General features: G+C 32.8%; 1 protein-coding gene and 1 pseudogene across 12 annotated transcripts in view; both read left to right on the top strand.

The window, feature by feature from the left end:
• Window positions 1–24,608, top strand: part of KCNT2 (potassium sodium-activated channel subfamily T member 2) — a 364,649-nt gene extending 340,041 nt beyond the window's left edge. For 11 of the 12 annotated variants that reach the window (XM_086693290.1, XM_086693289.1, XM_086693288.1 and 8 more), the window contains 2 exons: window positions 12,330–12,414; window positions 22,044–24,608. In XM_086693290.1, coding sequence (XP_086549416.1) covers window positions 12,330–12,414; window positions 22,044–22,155 — 197 coding nt within the window. In that variant the 3' untranslated portion in view covers window positions 22,156–24,608. The remainder of the gene's footprint in view (window positions 1–12,329; window positions 12,415–22,043) is intronic. The other variant, XR_015245793.1, reaches the window with a different exon arrangement.
• LOC147572498 (nucleophosmin pseudogene) lies at window positions 15,915–19,617 on the top strand (annotated as a pseudogene).
• Window positions 24,609–24,891: the final 283 nt, after the last annotated feature.

The following is a 24,891-nucleotide window of genomic DNA, read 5'->3' as shown; positions in this document are numbered from 1 at the left end:
AAAGATGTGCCATATTACAGTAGTATGCTATCAGTTTATTACATGGTTTATCATGACACTGATCCTTTATACTTTCAGAAAGCCCTGTGGGACCTGGGGTGGTTAGAGGCACTCCTCAGGCTGGTTACTTCCAGCCATAAGCAATTTTGTCTGTTATCCCAATGTGAGTGCAAATATCATTTCTTCTGTGTTCTATGATGTGAAAAATGTTGGAAAGCATTGGGCTGAGAAATAGGAAGCAATATTAATAATGCCAAAGAGTATTGTTGAGTATAGTGATAAGTCATTGATGGAGCGTGGTGAAAGTCGTATCAGTTAAGTGGCATGCGTACAAGTCAAATTTGAGTAGCTTGAGGAACGATGTGAGGTAAGGATTTGAATATAGTGGATATAAATATATTAGGGACCCCAAGGTATTGAAAATGTAATCTATCTCATTGTTCCACCATCTATTGCTTCTCTTGCCAAAATCATATTACAGTAAAAGATAAATGTGGGAACTCTGCTTCTTTTGTCCACGTTCCATCCAGCAGGTAAGAAGGAGATACCAGAGAACAAAGAGTGGTCTTTTCAGTTAAAACATATTATCAAATAATTACACACACCATTTCTATTATGTCCATTGGAAAAGAATATGGCTTATTTTTGATGGCCCAAACCTAACATTAAAGAAGACAAGAAGAAAGACTATTTAGAGACAACTATCTGTCTGCCACAGTAGATATTTTTTAAGAATTTTCATTGTGAAGGAAAGGTGAGAATACGGAGCTAACTGCATGGGAAAGTGGTGAGGGGAGAGAGACTGTTTTGAAGATCAGGGAGATGGGAGCATGTTTATTAAGATTGAGCCATTAGTGAAGAAGTTGGAAATACAGGAAAAAGATCATAGTTGGAACGCTCAGCTTAGATATTTGGAAATGAGCTTAGATATTTCAAAATATTTGTTTTAAATGCAGTAAATTTGTAAGTATTTTGACAGGAAGGTGAGTAACATTTTATGTGATGTTACATAGTATACATTATGTGGCCAATATTATTTTCTAAATCTAAAAATTCAATTCTGGAACACATCTGACCCTATGGATTTGGGAGATGGAATTTGAGGACGTGTATATTTTGGAAAAATAGCTGAAGTGAAAAATCACAAATTCTGCTTGCTTTCCATTGAATTTTGGGGGGAAATTTCAATATAATTTTTAAAACTTTACCTCAAAGTTCATGGCATTGTATACTAGCTAGCCATGTGTTTTTAGGCCAAGTTACTATCTACCTGAAAATCATGTTTTTTTTAACCATCAAACAAGGATAATAAAGCTTTCCTAAAGGGATGTGGTATAAAATAATAAAATGTATGTGCAAAAAAATAATCTATAAACTATACAGCAAATATGAATAATTATAATTTTATGTTCATAACTAGCCTTATTCTTCAACAATATATTTAGAATGGCTCTCGCACTCACAAAAAATTCTTTCCAACTATTGACAGATTCTTGATGATTAGCCACAGAATGGCACACACTATTAAGTATAAATTGGCAAGCAAGTCTTCCTAGTGTGACTGCTCCTACAGGTGCTAGCCGGTTTTGACATGGATTGTTGTAAGTTTCGTACTGTTACTAAAAGATGAAACCCCAAGGGAGGAAAAGAAAGAAATTCTTTTCAGTAACAAAGAGATAAGTACTAGTTAGACACTGGCTTTTATTACATCTACCAGAAAGTCTTAGTTTCCTTCTAAAGTCAATTTATAATTGCCCAAAATAATGAACAGATTAGACAAAATATTGTTTTAATAGCCAATTTAGAGACTCAATTGTTAATTATTCTCCTTCTTATGGGAAAGAAATAAGCAAAATTAACAAAAAGATCGTTATTCCCACCCAAGTTACAATAGACAAGGTGGTGGTAGAAGGAGGAGGAGCAGTACTAAGAGGAGGAGGAGTAGTAATAATAGCAATCATGAATTTCTCATACTCTTTTATAAATCAATGATCATTTTTATATAAGCTTTTAACAAAAAATTTCCCAAAATCTTAATCCAAAAGTCAGGTACCTAATTTAGTACAAAATTATTTACAAATTTATCCTAAAAAAAATTACCAAGAAAGGAAAAAGCTCCATAGATAGGTATTTCTTATGGAATGTTTTGCAACATTTAGTACTTAGGAGGAATAATGTTAGTATCTGAAGTCACTGTAACAACTTCATCAACACTTTAGTATTTCAAAAGAAATTGGTACTAAATTTTTATTGTTTTTGAAATGTATTATTTAGCTTTTTCCAATACAAATGAATACAATAATATTGATATATACAGTCAATATGCTCCCGGTATAGATTCCCAGAATATGGATGATTTTATGTTACTCTGTATTTCCAGAACTGATTCATTCTCATGAAGAGTCAGTCAGAAATAGAAGAATACATAGATGTGCTTGTTTTATGTTAATCTCATTGTACATATAGAATATTAATAGAAAAATATCAAACTCAATGCTTTTCTTAATAAAGTAATGAAGCTTTCAAAGGGCATAATTGATGAGGTGATAATGATTTCTGGTAAATGAAAATATTTGAGCAATGAACTTTTCATATATCCCTAGATTGAAACTATACAGTTTTTCTTCATGGAGTTGTAACATGTCCTTCTCAGGACATTAATTTTTCAATAATATCAATATTTTTACATAATTTAACACTGCAGTCAACTTAATTGCACTTAAGTATACATATATTTTATCATTATGACTAGAAATTCAAATGCTGTGTTTTATGTGTGTGTAAGAAAAATGTGGCCAATTTGAATAGTGGCCAATTTGAATAAACGAAGTATTTTTTACCATTAAGAAAAACTGTCGGTTGAATGAACTTTTTACTCAGCATATTATTGACAGAGCAAAGAATGGCTACCTGAAAGCATTAAAACAACAAAAAGAAACTTCCAATTATGATGGCCATTTATGCTGTCAATTTAAATAACTAGAAAAAATATAAATCAATAGCGTGCAGACACTTGAACAAAAGAAATCATAACTCCGTTTCCTGAAAAAAGAGAATCAGATGGACCCAAGAGATGGAGATGGACCCAAAATAAAATATATATGCATTTATATGACCTTTTCCAGTAGAAGAATCAGTCAACAGAAACAGATCCAGAAAACCATAAATACTTAAGTAGTTTTTACAGTATCGTTTATATGTTCAACATTGTAGAGGAAAACAGAAGTATGATAAGGAAAGAAACTGAAGATTAAAAGAGACCATACTGAATTTCCTAGAGGTCAGAATTTATGATGCAGTATTAAAAATGAAATGTATGCTGAGTGGCATTAACATCAGAATATTGCAGAGGAAAATATCAAAGAACATAAAGCCAAAGCAATAGACTATCCAAAATGCAGACTAGAGAGAGAGAGAGAAAAAAAAACCTTGAAAAAATAGAATGTTACTTATGGTGCGATAGTATCATGTAGTCATGTAATTGGTGTCTCAGAAGGAAAGAAGGGAATGGATATTTGAAGAAATAATGACCAAAATTTTTCCAAAGTTGACGCAAACTATTCAAGATCTGAAGTTCAATGAAGCTTGAGCAGTATAACAAATACAATAATGCCAAGACACAGTGTACAAAATTGAAAAGCCAATGATAGAAGACTTCAAAAGGAGCCTGAGGAAAAAGACATTTTATAAATGAAGAACAAATACACTTGAATCTTGAACAACACAGGTTTGAACTGTGCAGGTCTACTTACACATATATTGTGTTCAGTATACACATCCAGTACTGTAAATTTATTTTCCTTATGATTTTCTCCAAAACATTTTTTCTTTAGCTTACTTTATTTCAAGAGTACAGTATATAATACCTATAACATACACATGTGTTAAGTGACTTTATTTATTGGTAAGGCTTTTAGTCAATAGTAGGATATCAGTAGTGAAGTTTGGGGGCAGTCATAGGTTACAAGCAGATTTTCTACTACATAGGGGGCTTGCAACCCTAACTCTTGCATTGTTCAAGGGTCAACTGTACAAGGATGACAGCAGACTTCTTGACAGAAACTTTGCAAACCAAGACACAATAGAGAAACATCACTGGAGTACTGAAAAAAAAAATAGTGTACCTAAAACTTTAAATACAGTAAAAAGATATTTGTAAAATAAAAGCAAATAAAGACTATTGTAGACAAACAAAAGCTGAGAGAACTTGTCAGCAACAGATCTTCACAATGAAAATAAATGTTAAAGGAAGTTCTTAAGACAGAAGAGAATTGATGCCAGGTGAAAATTTAGATCTAAAAAGAAATGGTAGGGGTGTCTGGCTGCCTCAGTCAGAAGAAAATGTGACTCTTGATCTTGGGGTTGTAGGGTCTTAGGTTCAAGCCCCATATTGGGCATAGAGATTACTAAAAAATAAACTTTTTTTTTAAAGAAAGATAAAAATAAATGGTAAATATGGGAAAATATAAAATATATGTTTTACCTCATAAATTTTGTTTAAGACAATGTACTATTTATAACAAACATTTTAAGGTTTATAGAATATATACAAGCAAACATGTATGGCAATAATAACTCAGATAATAGGAAAGGAGAAATATAACGTAGTCAGATTGTTATACTACATATGAAGTGGTATGTTATTTAAGCATAGCTACTGAGAAGTTAAAGCTGTACATTGTAAACCCTAGAGAAAGAAACAGCAAAGTACAGTACACCAGTGTTTGTTAAAAAAAAAAAGAAAAGAAAGAAAGAAAAAAAGAAAAGAAAAAGAAAGAAAAAAACAACCATCCTTGCTTGTTTGTATATTATCTATGACTACTTTTACTTTACAGTGTAAAAAGTTTAATAAATACAACAGAGATCGTATAGCCTGCAAAGCCTGAAATATTTACTATCTAGCCCTTTACAGGAAAACATTTGCCAAACTATGACCAGGAGAAAATAAAAATAATGAAATCAAAGAGATATAACTAACAACCAATAGTGCAAATGAATTGGAATGATTATAAGAAGAAATTTTTAAAATCTTAAAAACACAACTAGGAAGAAGGTAAATTAAACCTAATTATATTGATATTTATATTAAATATAAATGGACTAAACATTTCAGTTAAAAAGCAGAATTCATCAGATTAGATAAAAAAAAGGCAGGGTCCAACTCTGTATTGTCTAAGAAATGCACCTAAAATTTAAAGAAACAAATAGGTTAAAAGTAAAAGCATAAAAAATATATTTCTTGCAATCATAAATCCAAAGAAAATTGAGTGGCTATATAAATATTAAAGTAGATCCATGCCATACCATGGATGCTTGACATTATGCAAACATTATGCAAAGAGGGGAAAAGCCATGCAGAAACACACTGCAGACTTCTAGAAAAGTGATTGTTTTTAGAAATAAGTGATTGCTAAGGGTTGGGGGAGTGAGAGGAACAACCGACAGCAAAGGGCAGGAGGGAGCTTTTTGTCATTATGGAAATGTTCTCTATCATAATTATGGTATAGCTTGCATTACTGTATGTATTTGTCTAGACTCCTCGTGCACTTGGAATTAGTGAATTTCATTTTTTGTTTAACAGCAAGTGTATGAGATAAAAGAACAATAGTGATTATCTTAAGATAACTTAAAGAATGTTTAAAATCATATAAGAAGTTTACAGTAAATTTAGTGTTATAAGTAAACCTATAACTATAGATGTGTGACCTCTATTCTGAAGACTGTATTTACATACTATACTGCTTCTCAGAAAATTGCTAAAAAGGTCTATGAAGGAAAGGACTTGGCCTATCTTTTCATTGCTCTGTCCTCTGATTTAGAATTGTGACTGGTCCAATCATAACCAGTTAACATTATTAAATGACTAAATTGAAGAACAAAATAATACATGTATGACAAATTATGATTATCAACTATCACAAAAGTGCCTCCTATAAGTCATATGGAAATAATACAGGGCAGCTGCAAAATTGGAAAACGTTATTTTTAGGTTGTGCAGATATTATGTTCAATACATTTTCTTCAGCCTCAGATATTGTTTCAGGTGAAGTATCTTTAAACTTAAAGCAGTGTGGTCAATTGTTAAAATGAAGAAAAAATATATAGTCTTTCCAAAATCTTTTAGATTTTCTGTGGTATATTTATTCTACTTTTTAGGACTATCAACTAGAGTCATAGTTTTAAATTTAGAAGTACTTCACCTGAAAACATACCTAACACATTTGAAAATGTAATTAATGTTCTACTTAAAAATAAGTGTACCTATATTCCTGACTTTGCAGACAACCTGTATCATTTTGACTCACATCACTTAATATAAAATATCTGCTGTCAGAGTATTTTGAAAGAAACGAGCATTTATTGAGCAGCTCCCATTCACCAGGGACACAAAATTACTCTGAATTACTCAGTACTTGGTGGGGGTGGGAGAAGGGCACATGCAGTGGAAAAAGCATTTTAACAAAACAAAACTGGACTTTACACCATTGAAAAAATATGTTCTTAGAAGTATTATTCACTTTTACTTCCATTAGTTTTGTTTTTGAATACCCTATCAATTTCAAAAATAATGATAAAATAGGGTTTTGTGTTTTGGTCTTTTAATATTTATAAAAGATAATAGATTTTAAAAGGTTAGGAAACATTGCATACTGTATTTTAAAAGGAAAATTGAGCCCAAAGTAATTAGTTTTGTGTCTGAAGCTAGTAAGTGATGGAGTGGCTCATGGCAGAGTTGGAACTGAACAATTTCTGAAACTTGGCTTTATATCATGCTGCTTGTTTTACTAATTATTTCATCTAATCTTCATTTCTTAGTGGTTTATATGAAGGGAGGTTACAAAAGTCCTGATTTTTATCTTATGTATCATAAAATAGTTCTAAATTATTGGAAGGTAATGAACATTGCTTAAAATAGAGGTAATTAAACAGAAAGATTCTTTTATCCTTATCTCTAACCTTTTTTTTCCCCTTAGACTGGCAAATTCAGTAAATTTGACAAAAGAGTTGTACTCATAAGCATAGCTTGGTATTAAACTAAAACAGATGAGCAAATTAAGTCAGCATTATAAAAACTCGCCAGTTTTATAGTTGAATAACATAATATGTTTAGAAGTTTAGAGGTGGGAAAAATGAAATCATCACTGGGTTATGCTACTACTGATTATTTGGATTATTGGACTATGTAGAAGAAATAAGCACTGTGCAACTGAGAGTATTTTCCTCAATGAGGTTTCTTGCAGTGACTGAAGAAAAACATACCCTCACTCTAATACATCAATTTCTTTGTCTTTGCTTTTTTCATCAGCATCCATATATGTTGTTGTATCTCTCCCATCTAAGACCATCTCAGTCTCTCCTTCCCTCCCTTATGGCTCCCATGGTTCCTACCCCTACTCTATCCCCACTTTTTCAGGCTTGCTATCCCCACTCTTTCAGGCTCACTAGCTATCTTTTCCTCCCTTCTTTCAAATTTCCTTCATTTCCATTGCTCCCAGGATACCATCATCTTTCACCTGGGCTTCTGCACTGTCTATCTACTCTTCTTGAGACCAGACTTGAGGCCCTAACGTCCATTTCCCACAAAGCAGCCAAGGAACATAATATAGTCAATAGGAAATTAGATCATACCACTAAATCTTCCACCCTAATAGCCCTTCTTGGTTTCCCATTGCTTTTAGAATAAAATTCGAGCTTCTGATGAACATCTATAAAGCCCTACGGGATCTGGTCCTAGCTTGACTTTTCAACATTGACCCCAGTTAATCTCCTTCTTGCTCACTTCAATCCAGGGCCTGTTTTCTGCAATTTAAACTCAACCATCTCAGTCTTTCCCATTGCTGTTCTCTTTGGACACTTTTCTCCCCCCTGTCTTTGTATGCTAACACCTTCATATTGCAATATCTATACAGTTATTGTTTATAGGTTATGAAATGATTTTGCCTGCACAATAATAATAGGAAACCTTTATGTAGCACTTAATATAAATCAGACACTGATTCTAAGAACTAAACATTTATATTAATATATTAATTTTACATTATATTAGTTATTCATTTATAATTTAATTCTAACATTAACCTATGAGATAACACTATTGTTCACCTCCCTTTTACAGGTGAGGAAATCGAGCACAAAAGATTAGAAGAAATTAAGTAATTTGCCTAAGGAGGCCTTAGCATGAGTAATTGAGAAAACTGGATTTCTTTCTTTCTCTTTTTAATTTTTACTTATTTTGAGAGACAGAGCACACAAGCAGGGGAGGAGCAAGAGAGAGAGAGACACAGAATCTGAAGCAGGCTCCAGGCTCAGAGCTGTCAGCACAGAGCCCAACATAGGGCTTGAACTCATGAGCTATGAGATCATGACCTTGAGCCCAAGTCAGACGCTCAACAGACTGAGCCACCCAGGTGTTCCGAGAAAGCTGGATTTCAACAGAGGCACTCTGGTTTTAGAATCTCTGTTCTTAACTGAGTCTCTTGATTTAAAATGTCTCTTTAGGGGAGCCTGGGTGGCTCAGTCTGTTAAGTGTCTGAATTTGGCTCAGGTCATGATCTTGCAGTTGGGGTGTTCCAGCCCGCATTGGGCTCTATGCTGACAGCTGAGAACCTGGAACCTGCTTCAGATTCTGTGTCTCCTTCTCTCTCAGCCCTTCCACCCCCCACCCCCCGCCTTTCGCTCTGTCTCTCTCTCTCTCAAAAATAAACATTAAAAAAATAATAAAAAAAATAAATAATAAAATGTCTCTTTAATTATATAACACATAATGGATATGCTTTTGGAAATATTTAATGAAACCTACACAAATTATGTAGGATTTCAATTTCTTTCTGATCAAATTTTGTTCTCCTTATTTAAAAGTATTCTTAAAATACTTTAACAAGAAGTATTTTGTAAGAACAACAGGAGTATAAATCCATTTCCTTTCTAATGTGATCTATTTACTTGAAACACTCTAAGCAGAATATTTGCTATATGAAGATTGTGATTGAATAATTGCATATGCTAATTAATACAGCAAATTAAGTTTCTTGGTAAATACTACTGGAAATTTTAAAATATCTTTTAAATTGTTCAATATTCTAGTACATTTATTGTAAATTTTCATAAGATAATTTTTCATTTATGATAATTATATCAATGATGAAATAATTTCAATAAAACGATGCAAATGTAGAGTGATTTTTATTTTCTCAGGGTCAGATATTAGTTATCAGGAACACGCTGAATGTTCTCACAACAGATTTTCTTAGCAGATATTTTTCTGATAGGACATGGAATATTGATTCTGGTTCATGAAACATTTTAAAAAGCAAATTTATTAATTCACTAAATTTGTTGTAGTTTTGGTAAAGAACCTTATTTAATCCACTGTGACTTTGCCACTACCAAAGAGGATGATTATAATAGGATCTTAAAGATCTAGGAGACCTACCAGTTTCCCCATCAGAATTCAGAAATAACAAAAGAATAAATATAAGGAATGACCGATAGAGACAATAATTCCAGACTTGCAGCTGAAAAACTAGACCATTGAATGTGGTTTTGATATGTGGCCACAACAGGCTTTTAAAACCTTGCTTCCTAATTCTTAACCACAGAGTCACAAAGGAAAGGAGAATGAACTGCAGGACTTCCCAAAAAAGCAGCGTGACAGAGAAAAAGCAGACTAGAATTAACTCTACAGCAAGGCAGACATGAAAGAGAAAGAGAGAGTGACTTTGAACTCAGCAACTTCTTTTAACCTAACACTGAGGAGAAGTCAGCAAGGGTGGATGAGGAAAGAAACCAGGAATGATGAGCTCTGATTGTGTTACCCATGCATGTCTTGATATAAATCATATGGGATTATGGAATTGAGCACATTAGCAAAACATTTCCTTTGATTTCTGGAGTGCATGGAAAAATGAAAATCTTCAAAATGATAAATAAGACTACTTGAGCAGAAAAAAATCAACACAATAGTTGTATCTATTGCTATAAAGTTCTCAGCTATCTACACAGTTTTTTCACTTATAACAGGCAAACCAAGTCACCAATATATCTTGACTTCATTCCAGGTGTTAAATGAGTACAACATTATTTTAATAGTCAAAGAGAGAGGTTGGGGATTAACATGGACTGAGAAGTTATTTTTAAAATTGTTTTTCCTCTAATGCCATTGTTCAATAATATTCATTGTTTATATGAGAAATTTAAATAATGCCACTGTTTTACATAAGAAATTGAGTTAGACATAACCAAATAAGATGGAGATTTTCCGGTAGGCTGGTTACATTGTAGAGCATCATGTTTCAGTCTCCAGAATGTACTATCAGTATGTTCCTTTGTATAGCACCTGGGGAAATTCAGACAAAAGGAAAGTTTCTCAAAAAGCATAGATAAATCAAAATTGCTTTTTATATAGAAAAAGGATCTCTGTCATCTCCTACCAGTACAAGATGTTTTGAATTGGAATTATACCTAATTTGAAATAAGCTCAACATCATATATTCATTGGGTTTCCAAGCTCCAACTGGTTGAGTTAGCCATCTACCTGTAGGTATAATTGACAGGTTTGGCAAATAAAAAATACAGGGTTCCCAGTGAAATTTGAATTTCAGGTAACAAATAAATGTTTTAGCATAAGTATCTCACAAACAATATTTGGGACACATGTGTCAAAAAATTATTAGTTTTTATCTGAAATTCAGATTTCACCAAGCAGTCTCTATTTGGCCTGACAATCCTATCCCTATGCCAGGATACAATTACTTGTGTCCACTCCAGAGACATGCAACCAAACATGTTCTTTTTTAAATATAAATGTTATGATTTTATTATTATAATGGTTTTATTGGCAAACTTATGGTGAGTTCGATTACATTGCAGTTTATTGTCCTTGTAAGATAAAGATGTTCATTTATAGACTTTAAAAGTAGGGCACATCTGCATATCAACTTGAACTATCATAACCGAAAATATTATTAAATTTTGCTCATTAGAGTGATAGGCTTCTAGTTAGAGGAATACAGTGATAGACATTATTTTTAAAAAAATGATACATATTTTCCAGTGCAGGAAATTATTAGAGTCAAATATGTTGGCCTAAAAAAGACCTTTACTTGATGCATTTGAATATTGATATATCTCCATTGGTATGAAATACATTCTTAGAGTTTGGATCAAAATGCAAAACTCAGTACTTTTGTTCAGGAACCAAGCTTATCTGCAACTGAAGTGGCTAGAAAGATATTGTGGCTCTAGAGAAGGATTTTGAGCAGTATCCTCACAGCCTAAAAATACTACCTTTGGGAGGATTGATGTTTACTGAAGTATGTGTCCACATGGCTTTACATTTACATCTTATAGCTTTCGCAGCTAAGAAATTGAGATCTCAAAGCTGTTTTATTTTTAAGTGCCCAATATAATGCAAGTTAGCTCTCCAAACTTGAAGGCTGACAATGTCTTCAGAGTGAATTGAAAAAAAATGAAAGAACATAGCCTTTTATTTTAAAAATACATATTGTCTTAGAAGAAAAACAAATAATTTAGCAGTACACTTTCCTTGAAACTTACAGTTAATTCTACGAGAATCTTTATATTTTGCAAAAACATATCAGGTATATCTTATAACAAAGTCAAACATATTTAGAGCCTTCAACCTTTTTAGATACATTTCTATTGTGTTTTCTTTTTTTTTAATGTTCATTTGTTTACTTAGAGAGAACGTGAGAGCGGGGAGAGGGGCAGAGAGAGAGGGAGAGAGAAAATCCCAAGCAGGCTCTGCACTGTCATCGCAGAGCCCCTGACATAGTGCGCTGTCTCAAGAACCGTGAGATCATAACCTGAGCCAAAATCAAGTGTTGAATGGACATTAACTGAATGAGCCACCCAGGCACCCCTCTGTTGTGTTTTCTAAACAGAATGTCATCAGATGATTTTTCACAGAATTACCCATATGAATATTCATATCTGGGATGGCTACCTATAACCACAATTAGTTTTTATAATGAATAAGACATAATAAACTAATAAACATTTTGTCTATTTCTTTAATAGAAAGACTTTCAGTGTAATAGCTTAAAGAGGGTAGAATATAACTGTAGTTGTTCTGAACAGAATTAGATACTTTATTTCTATCATCTGTTGGAACAAAAATGAGTACCTGTCAGACATTTCCAATGACAGTAATTTGAAAATAGTCAAAGTTATGTACACAATCATGCTGTGGGCAGAACTATAGCAAGCTCTCGTTGACAGCTATATGGTTTGAAGATTAGATGCTCTACAGTAATTCCTGTAATTTTCTGTAAGTAGTATAACAAACTTGGCATTTATTTATCTTCTAGATGAAATGAATGATCATCAAAGTACCCTCTCCTACATCCTGATTAACCCGTCTCCAGATACCAGGCTAGAGCTGAATGATGTTGTGTAAGTTGAACTCATATCTCACATAAGGCATTTATTTTTAGAAAACCAGTTAATTTATTTATTTTTATATTTTTGTTTTCACCATTATAGTCCCTTATTTCTTGTGTCATAAATGCTTAGAAACTCCAAGCCTAATTTTTGTGTTTAATAAACAAATGTATTTCATGTATTTCTATGTATTCTATGTATTATGTATTTTCTATACTATAAAAAACATTGTAGAATGTAGATGCATAAAAGAAGGAAAGAGCAGAAGAATTCTGTATTCTGAGCTCCTATATATTTGGAGAAATAAGAGAATATATGTGGAATAATAAGAGAACAGCTTAGAGGGAAACTTGATATACCCCACACTATCTCCTCAATATCTTAGAGTTTCCAAAAGCTCTGAGTAATATAAGTCAAAAGACTTACTAAGAAAAGGTCTATGGTAGTAACTTGATTAATCAAAAACTCTGTATTATGCGTGTACAATTGCATTAGTGTTTCCTTAAAAGTGCAATAGAGATTAGATGTTTTTCCTGACTTCAAAGTGCTTACATTCTAATTAACAAAACTGCAATTTAAACATAAAAAATTTAATAGCAATATATACTATGGCTTTGTTACTAATGAATTAAGCATCCACTGAGTGTGACAGTATTTTTCTCATTTCAAAGAGGAAATCTTACTGTGAATTACAGTGATTACAGAAGATATAAGGACTTGAACTAGACTTTGAAAGGTAGATAAGATTTGTGTAGTTGGAAAGCACAGGACATTCCAAAACAGGGAAATGGATAGAGAAAATGCACTACATGGGGATTGCATAATATGCTTCATTTGGCAACCCTACAGAGTCCAGTTTGACCAGAGTAAAAAAGCTTTGTATTATTAGCATCTCTGTTGTTAATTAAACCTAATATTGGAAACATACATTAAACCTGACTCTGGAAGGACTTTAGGTGAAAAATATGGAGTTTAAACTCAGTTTAAACCTTATAGGCAAGGAACAGTGCTTAATAGATGAACAAGGAAGTAGCAAGATTTTAGAAAGGCATTTTGACAGTTCATGGTGTCAGCCTAGGGGAGAAATTCCTAATGTGCATCTGCCCTTGAGGTCCAAGGTCCTGAGGCTGAGCTGGATCAAGAGCTGCTGAGCTAAGTAAGGTAGCTAACTCCAGGTTTGATTACTGACTTAATACAAATACCAAAGATCCAAAAGTCTCAGCGGGTGTTAGGTCCACGGGATGTGTTTGTATCTATAATCTGGAAAATCATTAATAAAGTCAGAGACTAAGAGGACTGAGAACATTCTGTGATGCAGAGCATGAAATGGATCCTTGCAAGTGGTTTAGAACTAAAGCTAGTAATGTGCCAAGATTTAGAAGCCTACCTTTATATGTTTTGTGAGAGATTTCTGCTGAGATGGAAAGGGTACTTTTCTTTCTTTTTTTAAAGAGCATTGCAAGCAGCAGTAGAATTTATTGGCAGGATGGCTTAAGGTTGAAATAGACATGAAAATAAGGAAACCAGTTAAATTGTTGTTAGGCAGGTGTGAAGGAGATAAGAATCTCTGGATGCATTAGGATAATGGATTGTAAAGGCAGGTTTCTACGTAGATACATTTATGGAGGCAAAGACTAAGACTTGTTCATTGATACGGGACTTGGAAAAGGAGTATAACATGGCAATTCTATTTGATTGCAAAATAAATAAATGAATGCTCATTCACTGAAGCAAGTCAGAAAAGGGAAGCAATTTTCTAGGAAGGAAAGGGGGCATTGTTGGCTGTGGAGAAAAAGGAAATGATTAGTTTTCTATTATGAATAAAGCTGATATGAACATCCAAAAAACAAGAGAGATAGATGACAAGCTAGAGTTTAGATACATCATTCAGTTGGCTACATGGAAATGTCTAGAAAGCGTAAAGAAATAGAGTACTGGAGCTTTGAAAGGAAGCTAGTTCTATGTAGAAAATATTTATTTTTCATCTTCCAGATAAGCAAAGCTAAAAAGATAATGACTTTAGGGTAGATACATAAGTGTGTTTCAAAAACTTCTTAGGAAAATACATCAGCAGGAGTAACTTTGATCCCAAATCAGTGTGAAAACAGCTTATAATGCACCTCATATACAACTAGTTAGTATAATGCTTTATTTTGTCATTTGATGATACTGGTTAGAGTATAGGAGCTTTGGGGAATGAGATGAATGATAATTTCACCTGTTAGAGTTCTTAAAGCAGCTGTCAAAAATTATGTCCAGTGGTGATACTGAATTTATGGAGGACTTTAAGTGGCATGAAAATATCTTATTTATGATGCATCTGCTTTAAACTGCACATTCGGGAGACTTTACCTGGTATATTACTATAATAAAACAAAACTGCTCTGTTTTTCTTATGTCCATATTTATATATGTCTTTCTTCCTTTAAGCCCATATTTTTATTAATTGTCAATTTTTAATGTTTTATTAATTTTTATTAATTTTTCATCTGCTAATTGTAGTCCTAATCTTTTTATGCCTTTTTCAAATTAGTTGTAATTATGTTCATGATATAGTGTTTTTAAGAAGTTATGCTTACCTTATTCATATTTCATAATAAATTATAGGTTTTTGAACTTAATATAATTATTTCCCATGACTATTTTTGAATGAATGGGGAGATTTTGTTCATCTTTTGAGTCTATAAACATGTCCTTTCATTGAACATACATTTATAATTTAAAATAATTCTCCCCAAATTAAAACTTAGAAATAAAATATGTATGTTACAATATGTATTTTACAGGTAAAATAAACATGACATTTTCTGCCTTATTGATACTATTATTTTTTATTTATTTAAGCTAAAACATCAGTTTGACTGCTATAGGGAAGCCACCTTTTTTTCAATGATCCGTATTTGTGGCCCTTAAAATAATTGTTTTACTATAACTGGAGCAATGATAAATGCCATGAAAAAATGCCTACTGTGACAAGTATTAAATAAAAACATGTTTAAGAAATTTATTTTATTAGATTCATAGGTTTAGTAGTGATAATAATAAGGGAAAGCAACTTTTGCAGCTATTTCAATGAATTCAGGGGATAATGAATTATACTTTTTGTTTCTCTAAAAAAATGCTTTCAAACGTTTAATTTAAATAAAGGGGCAACATTAATTTGGCTCAAAGAACAATAAGTAACTAAGTGATTGGTATTAAGCAGCTTAATGTTCTTGAAATAAATGAAAATGAAACTACAAAATATCAAGATTTGTGCAGCAAAAGCAGTTCTAAGAGGAAAGTTTATAGCAGTAAATGCATATATTAAGAACTACAGGGGCGCCTGGGTAGCTCAGTCGGTTAAGCCGCCGACTTCAGCTCAGGTCATGATCTCGCGGTCCGTGAGTTCGAGCCCTGCGTCGGACTCTGTGCTGCCCGTGCAGAGCCTGGAGCCTGTTTCAGATTCTGTGTCTCCCTCTCTCTGACCCTCCCCCGTTCATGCTCTCTCTCTCTGTCTCAAAAATAAATTAAAAAAACGTTAAAAAAAAAAAAAGAACTACAAAGATCTTAATTAAGAATTAGAAAGATCTCAAATAAACAACCTAACTCTACACCTCAAGGAACTAGAAAAACAAGAAGAAATTATGCCCAGATGTAGCAGACGGAGAGAAATTAAGTCAGATAGAAAAATAAATGAAATGGAGACTAGAAAAATAATAGAAAGTATCAATGAAACTAACAGCTGTTTTTTTTAAAATAAAATTGACACACTTTTAAGTAGACCAACTAAGAAAGAGAAGACAAATAAAATTATAAATGAAAGAGGACACTACAACCGATACTACAGAAATACCGAGAGACCACTATGAACAATTATATGCCCCCAAATTACGTAACCTGAATAGTTATGTATAAAATAGATACATTTCTAGAAACATACAACCTACCAAGACTGAACGACTGAATGAGAAGAAATAGAAAATCTGAACAGACCAATAATGACTTAAGAGATTGAGTCAATAAAAAAAAATTGTAATACAGAAAACTCCACAGGCAGATGGCTTTAATAGTGAATTCCACCAAATACTTAATGAAGAATTAATACTAATCCTCCTAAACTCTTCCAAATATCAAGGGAGAGGGAACACTTCCAAACTTATTCTATGAAGCTGTGTTACCTGGATACCAAAACCAGATAAGGGTTTGAAAGGAAAACTATAGATGAATATCCCTGATGAATATAGATGTAAACCAAATTCAAGAACATATTGTAAAGATTATGCACCATGACCTAGCGGGATTTATCCTCAGGATGCCAAGATGGTTCAATATATGCAAATCAATAAACGTAATTCATCATATTAATAAAATGAAAGATAAATATCACCTGATCATCTCAATAGATGCAGAAACGGAACTTGACAAAATATAACACCCTTTCATGATAATAACCCTTAACAGATTGGGTATATAAGGAATGTATCTCAATATAATAAAGCCATATACAATAAACTCATTGTTAACATATAAATAAGAAAAACTGAAAAAGTTTTCTCTGATATCAGGTTGCCAAGGTTGCCCACTCTTAATATTTCTATTCAATATAGTATTGGAAGTCTTACCTAGAGTATTTAGGTAAGACAAAGAAATAAAAGATGTCCAAATCAGGAGGAAGAAATAAAATTGTCACCATTTGCTGAAGATATGATTTTATATAAAGAAAATTCCAAAGAGTCGATCAAAAACCTGTTGGAATTAATGATTTAAGTAATGTGAGACATTATAAAATCAACTTACAGAAATCAGTGGCATTTCTTTAAACTAATGATGCAGCATCAAAAAAAGAAATACAACTATCCTATTCACAGTAGCATCAAAAACAATAAAATACTTAGGAATAAATTTACAAAAGGAGTGAAATATCTGTACATAAAAACTACAAAACTTTGTCCCTGGTGTGATTCATCTTACGTGGCTGTTCTGTGGAACAATAGTCGTTTCTCTCTGCCCATCTTCTCTTTCACCTAAGTGCATGTCATCACCACATGGAAGATTCGATGGACATGGATGTGAGCCCTCTGAGGCCCCAGAACTTTTTGGTTGTGAGCTAAAGGCTGACAAAGATTATCACTCTAAGGTGGATAATGATGAAAACGAACACTAGTTATCTTTAAGATCGGTCAGTTTAGGGACTTGTGCAAAGGATGAATTGCACATTATTGAAGCAGAGGCATTGCATTACGAAGGCAGTCCAATTAAAATCACACTGGCAACTTTGAAAATGTGTGAAGAGCCAATGGTTTCCCTTGCGGACTTTGAAATAACACTACCTGTGGTCTTACAGTTGAAATGTGGTTCAGGGCCTGTGCATATTAGTGGACAGCACTCAATAACTGTGGAGGAAGATGCAGAGTCAGAAGACGAAGAGGAAGAGGATGTGAAGGTCCTTAGTATATCTGGAAAGCGTTCTGCCCCTTGGAAGTGGTAGCAAGGTTCCACGGAAAAAAAATGAAACCTGCTGCTGATAAAGATGATGACGAGGATGATGATGATTTTGATGATGACAGATCTGAAGAAAAGTCTCCAGTAAAGAAATCTATAGGAGATACTGCAGCCAAAAGTGCACAAAAGTCAAACCAGAATGGAAAAGACTCAAAACCATCAACACCAAGATCAAAAGGTCAAGAATCTTTCAAAAAACAGGAAAAGACTCCCAAAACACCAAAAGAACCTAGTTCTGTAGAAGACATTAAAGCAAAAATGCAAGCAAATATAGAAAAAGGTGGTTCTCGTCCCAAAGTGGAAGCCAAGTTCATCAATTATGTGAAGAATTGCTTCCTGATGACTGGCAAAGAGGCTATTCAAGAAATCTAGCAGTGGAGGAAGACTCTTTATGAAAGTAGTTTAAACAGTGTGTTAAAACTTTCCATCTTATTTCACTTCTGTACCAGTTGATATCTGACTGTCCTTTTTATAATGCAGAGTGAGAATGTCTGATGAACATTGTCCAGGTTCCATTGCCAAGAATGTGTTGTCCAAAGTGCCTGTTTAGTTTTTAAAGATCGCACTCCACCCTTTGCTTGGTTTTTATGTATGGAATGTTATGATAGGACATAGTAGTAGTAGTGTTCAGACAAATGGAAATGATAGGGAGACAAAAATGTATATGTGAAATAAACTCAGTGTTTTAATAAGGTAAAAAAAAAAACTACAAAAATTTGGGGCACCTGGGTGGCTCAGTCAGTTAAGTGTCCATCTCTTGATTTTGGTTCAGGTCATGATCTCACAGTTCATGGGTCGGAGCCCCACTTTGGGCTCCATGCTGACAGTGTGGAGCCTGCTTGGGATTCTCTCTCTCTCTCTCTCTCTCTCTCTCTCTCTCTCTCTCTCTCTCTCTCCCCCTCTCTTTCTGCCCCTCTCCCCCTTAAAATAATTAAATAAACTTTAAAAAAAAACTACAGAACTTTGCTGAAAGAGCTCAAAGAAGATACAAAGATATGTAAAGACCTCTTGTGTTCATGGATTGAAAAGATAAATGTTGGTAAAATGGTCACACTACCCAAAGCCATATACAGACCCTACAAAATCTCTATCAAAATATCAAAGGTATTCTTCACAGAATTAGAAGAAACAATCCCAGAATTCATGTGGAACCACAAAGGATCCTGAATAACCAAAACAATCTGAGAAAAAAAGAACAAATTCAGAAGTATCATACTTCCTGATTTCAAACTATACTACAAAGCCATAGTAATATAAACGGTATGGTACTGGCACAGAAATAAACCTATAGGTCAATGGGACATAATAGAGAGCCCAAAATTAAATCCCTGTATTTATGGTCAACTAATAATTGACAGAGAAGCTAGGAATACAATGGAGGAAGGAAAGTCTCTTCAAAAAAATGATGTGGGAGACACTGGAGAAGCACATGTAGAACAATGAAATTAGACTTCTGTCTCACCACTAAACAAACAAACAAAACACTCAAAATGGATTAAAGACTTAAATATAAGACCTGATATCATAGGACTTCTAGAAGAAAACAGGGAAGAAACTCATTGATATTGGTCTTGGCAATGATATTTTGGTCATAATGACAAAAGCACAAACAATGAAAGTAAAAATCAACAATTGGACTACATCAAACTCAAAAGCTTTTGCACAACAAAAGAAACATCAACAAAATGAAACAGCCTACAGAATGGGGGAAAATTCTTGCAAATCGTAACTCCAATATATATAAAGAGCTAAAACTTATTTTAAAAACCCCAAACAATCAGACTAAAAAATGAGCCTGAACTAAATATTTTGCAAAGAGGACACGAAAATGGCCAATGCCATGGAAAGACGTTCAACATCACTAATCATCAGGGAAATGCAAATAAAACCACAATGAGATATCACCTCACACCTGTTGGAATGGCTATCATCAAGAAGACAAGAGACAACCTGTGCTGGTGAGGATATTGTAAAAAGGGAACCCTTATATACACTGTTGTTAAGAATTTAAATTAGTCCAACCACTATGGAAAACAATATGAAAATTCCTCAAAAATTAAAAATAGATTTACCATATGATCCAGCAATTCCACTTTGGGATATGTTATCTAAAGGAAATGAAAACTGGATTTTGATGAGACATATGCACACCCACGTATATTGCAGCATCATTCACAACAGCCAAGATATAGAAACAACCCAAATGCCCATCAATGGGTGAATGGATAAGAAAGATGTGGGTATTATTTAGCTATGAGGAAGGAGGATATCCTGTCATTTGCAACACGTAGATGGACCTTGAGCACATTATAAAAGCGAGATGTGAGAGAAGGACAAGTATTACATGATATCACTTATATGGGGAATCTAGAAACAAGTCAAACCTATACCAAAACAGGTTGTTACTAGGAGATGGGGAAGAAGAGGGATGAGATTGATGGTGTTTAAGGATCCAAACTTATAACAAGAAATAAATAAGCCATAAAGATCTAATGTAGAGTATAATGAATACGGATAATAATGATGCACTATAATGATGTAATGTGATGAATATGGCATCAATGGCAATCGCATTAAAATATATAAATGTATCAAAACAACGTTTTACATCTTTAATTTACAATTTGTAATGTGTTCAATTTACCAAATTAAAAAAAAAGTTTAATGTGCACTATTAATTGTCTTCGTCAATCTACAATGCTAGTGATATTTAAAATAATTATAAAGCAGTGTGCATGGAGAACTATATCCAGTTAATAGATTCAAGGACATTAATTTCAACTTTTATTTGATTGGAGAAAATAGACTATTGTGTTTTAAATTGCCTTTTCTCATACTCATTAAGGAACATGTTTTCTGAATATTTTTCTTCAGTTTTTAAGAGGAAACGTACAATCCTCTATTAGACTAATCTCTTCAAATTAGGTTTTCTGTTCATTTTTTGTACCTCCCAAATTATTATAAAACTATGAATTACTAGTTTCATTTGCATCTGAAACAAGACTTTCTTTGAGTGCTGCATTGCCCGGATTTACTTTCCTTCTCTCCCTGAAAACTCTCAGTGGCTTCCCACTGCCTTTGGGACAGAGTTTGAAACTACTTTATCCTGAAACTTAAAGTCTTCTGCTAGCTGTTTTCTACGCTTCTTCCTGAATTTACCTTCCACTATTTCCTGGTTTAAACATTCTCCTGAAATCAAGCTCACTTTCGGAAGAGATCAGGAGCAAACCTAGAGACAGAGTTCAGCTCAACCTTCTGAATAGTGTTCCCTAATTCTCTCTGTCGCTTCTTTTTTCTCTTTCTGTGATGTTTGGAATTTATTTTTCTTGTGTTTATCTGCTTTATAAATTAAACTCAATGAATCTTCTGCAGGACAGGTGTTGGGGTTTGCGACCTTTTGTATTTCCAGTTCCTAATGCAGTATTCCAGAAGTACTCAAGAAATGGAAGCTCGTTATTTGAGATCTGAAGTAAAACATCTCTCTTAAAACAAATTATAACATTATTTAAATGTATGAGTTTGGCAGATGAACACTTTCCTATTTACTAGTTGAATAAATTAAGAATTATTTTTTATTTTGTATAAGTGCTCACCATAGCATAACCTGAATTTTAGATTAATTTCCAGATAATTAAAAGGTTATCTCTGCACAATATTCTTCAGAGCATGTATTAAATCATGACTTTTTTTAGAATCCCGAAGTATTTAAATAAAGGACTAAAGAAATTATTTAGATCAAATTTATTTATGAATTATAAAAGTAAGACTAAGAGCAGTTAAGTAATAGAAGTATCATGGCTAGATTTAGGTCTGCTTCTTAGAAAAATAGCCAAAGAAAGGGATGATAAATCAATAGAATACTAAAATAAAACATAAAATTTTGATAAGATGAAGATGGTGAAATGGATTATAACTAAAAAATAATAATTCTTGATTCATCAGTATTTATCATCATAATCTTAGGTATAGAAATAATACAAGTCCTGCAAAATATTTTAGGTCAATTAAAAGTGAGTCCTGCTACCAGTGCTGTATCTAGACACGGTTTAGATCACCTAAAAACTGAATACATTTGAAGCAGGAGTCTAAACTGTAAGTGTGAATTAGTTTTGCCTTTATTTACTATTACAGTTATTTGCTTTGTTTTCTTTTATTAGATACTTAATCCGACCAGATCCGCTGGCATACCTTCCAAACAGTGAACCCAGTCGAAAAAACAGCATCTGCAATACCACAGGTCAAGACTCTCGGGAGGAAACTCAACTTTGATAAAAAGAAAATAAGAGACCTTTTTTTTTTTTTTTTCCTACAAGAATCTTGCTTAAACCAACTCTAAATCTTAGGGGAAAATAAGTGCTGCTGGCATGAAATAAACTCGATCAGAATATATTCCATTCTCTCATATTAAAAGAAATCTATTCTCTTAGAAGTATAGATTATTTTGAAATTTAAAGTATTGCTTCTTGGTACTCCTCCTATTAATATTTGAAAGACATCAATGTAATGATTTTGAAAACCTAAATTAAAAGACAAAATTTAAATTGGTTATTTGTTTGACAATAATCCAAAGTGTATGAAGCCAATTTTTTAAAATATTAAGTTTTTATGAAAGTAAGCGAAAAACCCAAGTATATTTGGTGCATCACAATAGACATAGAAGATTGTTGCTCTTCTTAAAAGTTAAATAGTCATATCCTTTAAACTTGCTGTTTTATAAAATTGAGCTCATCATCAATGTCTAGCCTTCTCTACACAGAGATTAACCAACAAACTTGTGTGGCTGACTTTTGTGTAAGACTCACAATTTGCTTTAGCATATAAATCTTTAAGTCATTTTAACCTTTTTTTGTTGCCTTTCAGATGATATCATATTCATTTTAGTATTTGAGATGTTCATAGCATGTTCTATTACACTGAAGAAACCAAAAAATGTCAAGTACCTGAACTTTTTGCTAACTTTATGTCCGACAACCGTTGTTTGCCAAGAAAAGTGTATTAAAAAGCAAATATTTATTGTTCTCCTAAAAGAATAGCTAACAGAGAAAATACTTAAAGCCCATATGTTAATTTAAATTTAAGCCAAGCGTTGAAACATTAACTGAAACATGCAGTAATGGTTTTCATTAGGCTCTGGAGTTTTAACATTTTCATAATCTATATATCTTATTTAGAAAACTCCTTTAAAATTCAAAGAGGCAAAATGATGCTATTTATGGAATACAAGGACATTTCAAACATTAAAAGTCCTCCTTTATGCCTTTAGTATCGAAATCTCATACACAAAACAGTGGTATCTTAAAAAATTTGATTTAATTTTGAAAAATCATCTATAGGAACTATGTTTTCACACGGTGAGGAAAAACACACGTAACAACAAGTAGTTTTCGCCACTGAAGTTTAGTATAAATTATGAAGAACTTGACAATTATCAATTAAATGTAAATCGCTCCTTGATGCCATCAGTGCTGCTATCTTACTGCTTTATTTCCCTTCAGAAACAGACTGAAAAGCACAAGAGCAGCGTTTGCCAAGTAGTTGGAATGTGTTACAGCATTCCCATGAGAGAGAGATGGGTAAATTTCAAAAGGTATTTTTCTTCTAATTTTGTATTTTAAAAATTTCTGGCCTTGACATTGACTTTTAATTCCACAGAAAAGAAGATGTGTAAGACTAGAAAGAGACATTTTCTTCTTTTCATAAAGAAACAGATAAATTGGAAAGACAGTGGAAGAACTTAAAAAAAAAACATAGAGAAAGCCTAAAATTCCCCGAATAATTCTACAAAAATGAAAATGTAAAACCTAACATGAAAAAAGGATAGATTATAGCCATTGTATAATTTGGCTTAGAGAAGAAGAAATGCCTGTTTGTTATTGGTTTTTAGTATTTTCTATTACTCTCATTTTAGCATAACAAAAACACCAAGAATTTCTCCTAAAACAGAGAGAGCCTATCTTTAATTTTCTTTAATCAGATAAGAAAATAGAGAATTTATAACAAGCTTCTTAAAATTGGAATTGTATCTTAAAACGAAGATTGTATGCATATGCGTGCGTGTATGTTGTAGACACATGTGAAATATACTTGACAAATTTACACATGCACCTATAAATTATTCAGGCTAAAGGCAGAATTGGATTAATGTCTGTAATGGAGAATGACAATGAATTTAAGTAACTTATTTTATATTTGCACATAAAAAATCAAAAATCATATACTTCTTTAAGTTGCCATTTCATTACTCCATTACAGTTATTTTTAGGAATAAATGTAAGATTTTATGAATATTCTATTTCCCCACAAGATCTCAAGTTCAGTATTTTTGCATTATGACCATTGTCAAGACTAAGACTTTACGCTAGGACATGACTATATTTCCTATAAAACTAAAAGTTTTGTTTCATAAATTTTACAATGGTTATTTTTGATTATGCACATTAGTCCAAATTTAATAGTTGACATAATTCATAGCAGCTTGCTCTAATAATGATAGTTTATTAGTCTTTCTGTTATTTAAATAATAGAAGATGCTTATAAAAGCCTTTTAACAAACTGTTGCCTTTTTAAAATACTTAACTTGCACACAAAAGAAAACATAAAGTCAGTAATAGTCCTTGTAATCCTATGGGAATCGGTTCTGTTTATTGTCTATGTACCATTTTGCTACCAGTTACATTGAATTGCTTAAAATAAATAATAAAAATTATTTCTGATGGTGAAAACCCCTTGGTGCTTTTTGCCAAAACTTTAATTGTTTAACCAATTATGTTTTGAAACCACAAAACTCCTTTGCCACTTTTATATTTCAAATCCAACATAAACATGAAGGTCTTCTCATTGGAAAAGATAGCCATAAAAAACTGGTTGAATTGCTTCTTAATGTAATAGTTTCTGAATAACTAATGTAGCAGGAAAAGAGGAGGGAGGAAGGAAGGGTCAGGGATGGGAGGTGGAGAAGAAGTGAACAAAGGGTAGGGAGGAAAAGTAGAAAATAAAAGGAAGGGG

Source organism: Puma concolor, chromosome E4, assembly GCF_028749965.1.
Source record: "Puma concolor isolate L17-30 chromosome E4, mPumCon1.1.hap2, whole genome shotgun sequence".
In the NCBI taxonomy this organism is placed as follows: domain Eukaryota; kingdom Metazoa; phylum Chordata; class Mammalia; order Carnivora; family Felidae; genus Puma; species Puma concolor.
The sequence above is the reverse complement of the archived record's forward strand: the minus strand, read 5'-3'. Positions and strand labels throughout refer to the sequence as shown.